The following is a 6,000-nucleotide window of genomic DNA, read 5'->3' on the forward strand; positions in this document are numbered from 1 at the left end:
TACTACAATATTCTGCATCTAGGAGAGACAAATCGAGAGATAAGATGGATGTACTCACAACAAGAAGGCCTCATTTACAGCTTCAAAGAACTCCGGAGCGAGGACTTCCTGGGGCTCATGTCCATGGTAGGTGAGTAGAGCCTCTACCAGGGGTTCGATATCAGAAAGAGTAACAAGAGGAACACAAACTCGTGACAGGGACATCATGCGCTCAGGAGCCATCCTATTGGAGAAAAGGTCAGGATCTTAAAGCCATATGTAACTGAAAACAAGTCTTCCTGCTGAAAAGAACAGGCAGGTCCCCACAATAGCCTAACGAAGACCTTCTCTAGCATGGTGTGCCACGTCAGCTACACTCACAGGAGGACTTTATTTTGTACAGTTATACGCAAACACACCTGACTCACAAGGCTCCAACAATCCCCCACATCCGTCCATAGAACCCCTATGCAGATACTGGCTCTGGCCTGATCCAGCAGTCAGTGCTGTCAACTCCCTAGCAGCTTAACAACTCCGTCACTATCCTCCAGACTCAGACCACCACCACCGCCAGCTAAACATGAGTGGCCTCCTGACCACCTCTGGCTTCTGCCTTACTCCATGGCTTATCAGCAGGGGACAGTTTAGCAGCCCTCTCAACCTCACATTAGTGCTCACGGCTTTACAAAAGTCCTCCCTCAGTGGCCTCCATGCTCTCCTATAAAGGGCACAAGGATCTTGTGATGTCCACAGATGAGCACTAGGAAAACCAGGAGTGTCAAATATGCAGGCTTGGCTCTTCAATGGAAGGGATGTGTGCTTGCTTTCCACCCAGAAGGCTGGGAGTGGATGTAGTTAATAACCTGGTGACCTTTGCTATCTGAACAGCCAGGCCTCACCAGAATCCCTCAGAATGTTTATCCCAGATCCTTCCTTCCTAGACCCTTACCTAGTGGGTTGGCCGAACGATGCTTGTATTCTAATGCTAATAGTGGGGCCCAAGGCTAGTTGCCCCAGAGACCAGAAAGCCCAAAGGTAAGACACTAAGTGACCCTGCCCCCAAATTATTTCTGATTGGTAAATAAAGATGCTGATAGTCAATAGCTGGGCAGAAGAGAACACAAGAAAAGTAAGTTGAAGCCAGCATGGGTTAGGTGTCAGGAGAACTTGGCCCTGAGGACTGGCCAATTGGAGTTAAGAGCAGCCCAGATGAAACACAGTAAATAATAACTTGGGGCTATTTTGTAGTAGCATAGAGGGTGGGCAAATGCCCAGCTTTTGTAATGTTTAAGGTTTATTGTAAATATAAAGGTTGTGTGTGTCTTTCATCTTGAACTAAAGGGTTGAAGGTGGGATAGAAACCTTGGGCTGGGATTTAAATAATTTCTACTACACCCCTATCCTGAGCATTGTTTCTCAGAGAACAACACATCCTTAGGGGAGATGTCATATACACCTTGTATTTGGTGACCTCTACTTTATCTGTATGATCTAGACCACACCTGATCCTCCCATAGGCCCTTAAACTGCTTTAAGTTTTATTGTCCCAGGTACACAGTTGTGCTAGCTCCCTTGAGTCACAGGAGACTCACATGCTACTTTGTGGCAGGTCTCTGACCACTGCCTACCAATAATGTACTGTCATGTGCAGCAGTCTAAATGAGTTAAGATGTACCCTCCCTTAGCAGTATCTCAGGAGCTGACCAGCTCTGCAGGGCAGTGACTACAGTGCTAGGCAGGAGACTGCAGGATACATCCGTCAGCAGAGAACACTCCAGTGAGCCCACATGCAAGGTTTGTGGGAAATGCAAGGCACTCCTATGCTCACTTTTTGATGTACAGGTTTTTACACACTGGACTCTGTGCTTCATTCAGGATACACAAAGGATCAGCAAGACAGAGAACAGAGAATACAAATCAACAGGCACAGTCTCCTTGCAGATGAAGAAGACTTCACCAAGGGTTTTGAAAGGGTGGAATGCGACTGGCTGTGTATTTGTACAAAAATCAATAAATACAAATAACTTGTGGTTTAGTTACAGAATGGGAATGGTAAATGGTAGTTAAAATGATATGAATCAGACATATAGTATCCAGATATATAAAGTTTAAAAATATAATGAACAAAGAAAGCAAAAATACCTATATCCATGTTATTACTTATATTCTAAAGCATTCACAGTGATATATACACATGAAGCAAGTACACTGAAAGTAGAACCCGAAGGGCTGACAGCAACTCCTCTCGCGGTAGCCCCTCTAGAGAGGGAGCAGTGTAATGAGAAAGAGATGGTTTCAAACTGATATCCAAGCTATTTCCTTGAAAGATCAAATGCAAATAATGTAACATTCACATTGGAAAACCTGGGTATTGGGACATAGATGTCAAACATTTTATAATTGAACTTTTAAAAACTAAAATTCAATGCTATTAAAATACTAAACATGCAGAAATAGTATTTGTAGTAACAGAAGGCATATTTCTTGTTTTAGGTTGTTTGAGATCAGCAAAGATGGCTCATGGAAAAGTGTTCATCCTCAGTCAGTGCTGGTGCTCACTCCTCAGTCCTCAGGTGTTCCTCTTCTACTTGGTACTCAAAGACCACGATCTCCTTGGAAACACTTGTGCTTCTCATTTATTGTCCTAATCACCAGGCAGATTCATTCTCAAGATTTAGTTGACTGAAGAACTAACATGTCTCTGAGCATCTACATCAAACCCAAAAGCTGAAGCATATTATTTACTAACTCAAACAGTTCTGAAACTCTGCAGTAGAAAGAACTGAATGAAACTGAGCCATGACTTATAGGCATGAGAAACTCTTCTGGTCTTTAATTTTACAACACTCAGAACTCTGGTGTACAGGCCAAAAGGTGACAGGACATAGAAAATGTGACCATTATGGCTAATGTTAGAAGTCAACAGAGAGGCTGCACACAGACACACCCACAGTGAACCTACACGTGTTTCTCTGAGCCTCTGCCTTCAGTCCAAGATTAAAAGTCAACTAAATGATTTGTCTCTGTGAGTTAAATTCTTTAACTATTCTTTAAGTAACCATCTTAGATGCCTGTTTTTCCAAAACCATATGGACAAACTCCTCAGCACAGAGCAAAGTTCACTAAAGGACATCCGTGATGACACAGGGTAGGTGAAATTGCTGTTAGTAGTTATTCCTAGCAGCAGCAAGCTGTGCTGGAAAGCACTGGGATAACTCCTAACTGAAACCACAAAGTTCATGCGATGCTCACGCTAGCCTGCCATCCTAGGGACCCTGACACATCTCAAGCCGTCCTCATTTGCTCCACTGAATCCTGTTTAGCACAGTCTTCTTCTCCTATTCTTCCCCCTCAAAGAATTTTATAATTGAATAAGATACAATTTTCCCTGGTAATTTTTCAAATTGTGTTGAGCCAGTACATAGTTTTCAAAAGAAATTCAACTCTCCTATGGAGTTCATTTAGTCTTATCAGAAAGTTGACTTTTAAAAGTAACTTGATGCCTCACATGCTCTTTGAATCTTTTTATGAGCTTTTAAAGTCTTGTAGCCAAAACCATGAAATTCTGTTCCCTATCCATTAAAAATGAAAGATAAGTTAGCCCCTTAAAACCTTGGACAAAAGTCAAACTTCCTGTGTGGGGCATGGGCAGGTACCTTGTTTTTGAGAGCAGGTCTCTCACTGGACCTGGCACTTACTCATTAGATTAGGCTGGATAGAGAATGAACCTCAGGGAACCTCTGTCTCCATCTCCCCAGGGCTAGGATTACAAATATATACCACTATTGCTCAGGATTTTTTACATGAATGCAGGGGATCAAACTAGGGTCCCCCTGCTTACACAGCAAATGCTCCACCAACAAAGGTATTTCCTCAGTCCCAAACAGAATCTTAAGGTACAGGTGCTGTGTGAACTTTAACTTCAACTCGGCAACTTCTGTTCTGAGGCAAAATGGCACCAGGACAACACTTCAAAGACAGCTCTCAAACCTGATAAAGGGAAAGGGCTTCATAGCCATCCTGCTGCTAGTAACAACTGAAGTGTGACACAATCTTACATATCTAAAGTTCTCTGCCAAGTTTTCATACAAATCAGAACCTTGGAACTAGAAACAGCACAGTGGTCCACAAACTTTCTGGTTCATACCTGAATCAAAAAATTGTACCCACTTATGAAAACACACCTGTCATTATTCCTTTCATTAGTATAACTTCAAAAGTTCAAGCTGCCAAAGGCCCCCGAACTCCATCCCAAATGAAAAAAGCTGTTCTGTTCCCTTTGGTTCCACTAAGGGACTCCACTCAATGTTAACTTTTTGTTGCCAGACTATTTAAAGTTCATCTCAGTTTCAAATTCTTCATAAAATGTAGACTGATGCCCTGAGTTCAGAAGTGGAGATGGTCAAAATTTAGTTTTAGAGAAGCTGATACAGTCATGTGACTAAAAAACCCAACAATTCAATTACAGATATTTACATCCTATCCAGGTCTTGCTATAACAGCTACAAGGTGTGATGCTGTGAGCCTTCCAAAAAGTCTTCTCACCGTGTAGTCCTGTGGCTTGCTGTAGAAAGCTGGGAGGCTAGAGATGGAGGGACGGTTCTAGCAGTGGGTGCTTAGCATCAGGCCTTTTGCAAGTCAGTTGCTGCACAGAAGTCATTTGGAATACTGCTCTGGCAACGAGTCAAAGCCTAGCGCTTACTGTAATGCTGTCTGGAAAGCTACATAATTCCCTCTTGAATTTGTATCTCCAGGTGTCTGACAAGCCTCAGGCTGGATCCACATAATGCCATGAGCATCTTCAGAGGGCTATCTATTGGCCTGTCTGCATTTTGATAAGCCCAAACTCTACCTAATTTTATAGGAGACTTTAAATGTTGTTTTGTTTTTCGTGACAGGGTCTCTGTGTAGCTCTTGTTGTCCTAGAACTTGCTTTGTAGACCAGGATTCAAACTCAGAGATCTGCCTGCTTCTGCCTCCTGAGTACTAGAATTAAAGGTGTGCTCCACCACTGCCTAGTGACTTTAAAACTGTTCAGGCGATTTATCATGGACCTCTTCCAGCCTTGCTTGTAAATAACCTGTATCTTCCTAAAATCAAAGTCTCCTCAGGTGATAGCAAAACCAGCATTATATCAACCTTTCAAACCATCATCTTAGCAAAACATCTCCACAACTTCCACATCTTACAAAATTGAAACTCTATCAACCTAGAGCTCCTGTCTCCCCTCCTCCTAGCCCATGGCAAAGAGCATTCTACTTCCTGAGAGACTGGCTACTTTGGATATTACAGGCGAATGGAAGGCAGCCTTTGTCCTTGGCAGTTGTCTCATTTCACTGTGTAGTGTCCTTCAGATTTGCCATGGCATAGCACTCAACAAGGCTTTCCTTTTCTTTTTTTAAGGATGACTAAAATTTAATTGTGTCCATGCTATGTTTTCAGCTAACAAGATGCACAGAGGTTATACTTCTATCCCTTGGCTAGTATGAAAAATACAACCAACATAGGTTTGCAAATTATCTTTTCAATTCTTTTGAATATATGAGCAGAAGTGGAACTGGTCACATGGTAACTCCATTTACTTAAGACCAAGTCTCATGTAGCCACAGCTGGCCCTGGACTCTGGACCCTCAGAGTCCCTACTCCCAAGTGCTGAGACTGCAGGCATGCAGATCATACCAGATCCATTTTTCTTTTTTTTTTAATGAACCACTATGGCTTGTCTACAGTAGCTATACTACCCTACATGCTTACCAACAGTGCATGATGTTGCTTCTCCACATTATCATCAACATGACATGACAGTCTCCTAACTAAAGATCCCTCCCTTAAACGTCTCCCTCCTTCCTTCCTTCCTTCCTTCCTTCCTTCCTTCCTTCCTCCCTTCCTTCCTTCCTTCCTTCTTTCCTTCCTTTTCTTTTTCTTTCTTTCTTTCTTCCTTTCTTTCTTTCTCTCTCTCTCTTTCTTTTCCTTCCTTTCTTTCTTTCTTTCTTTCTTTCTTTCTTTCTTTCTTTCTTTCTT

At 42.4% G+C, this 6,000-nt stretch overlaps 1 protein-coding gene across 2 annotated transcripts in view; it reads right to left on the reverse strand.

Moving 5' to 3' along the window:
- The window catches only part of Fancc (FA complementation group C), an 82,167-nt gene that overhangs the window by 37,080 nt on the left and 39,087 nt on the right, over window positions 1-6,000 (reverse strand). For both annotated transcript variants that reach the window (XM_028781256.1, XM_028781255.1), the window contains one exon: window positions 59-223. In XM_028781256.1, coding sequence (XP_028637089.1) covers window positions 59-223 — 165 coding nt within the window. The remainder of the gene's footprint in view (window positions 1-58; window positions 224-6,000) is intronic.

This window comes from Grammomys surdaster, unplaced genomic scaffold, assembly GCF_004785775.1.
Source record: "Grammomys surdaster isolate TR1022 unplaced genomic scaffold, NIH_TR_1.0 375, whole genome shotgun sequence".
Classification (NCBI taxonomy): domain Eukaryota; kingdom Metazoa; phylum Chordata; class Mammalia; order Rodentia; family Muridae; genus Grammomys; species Grammomys surdaster.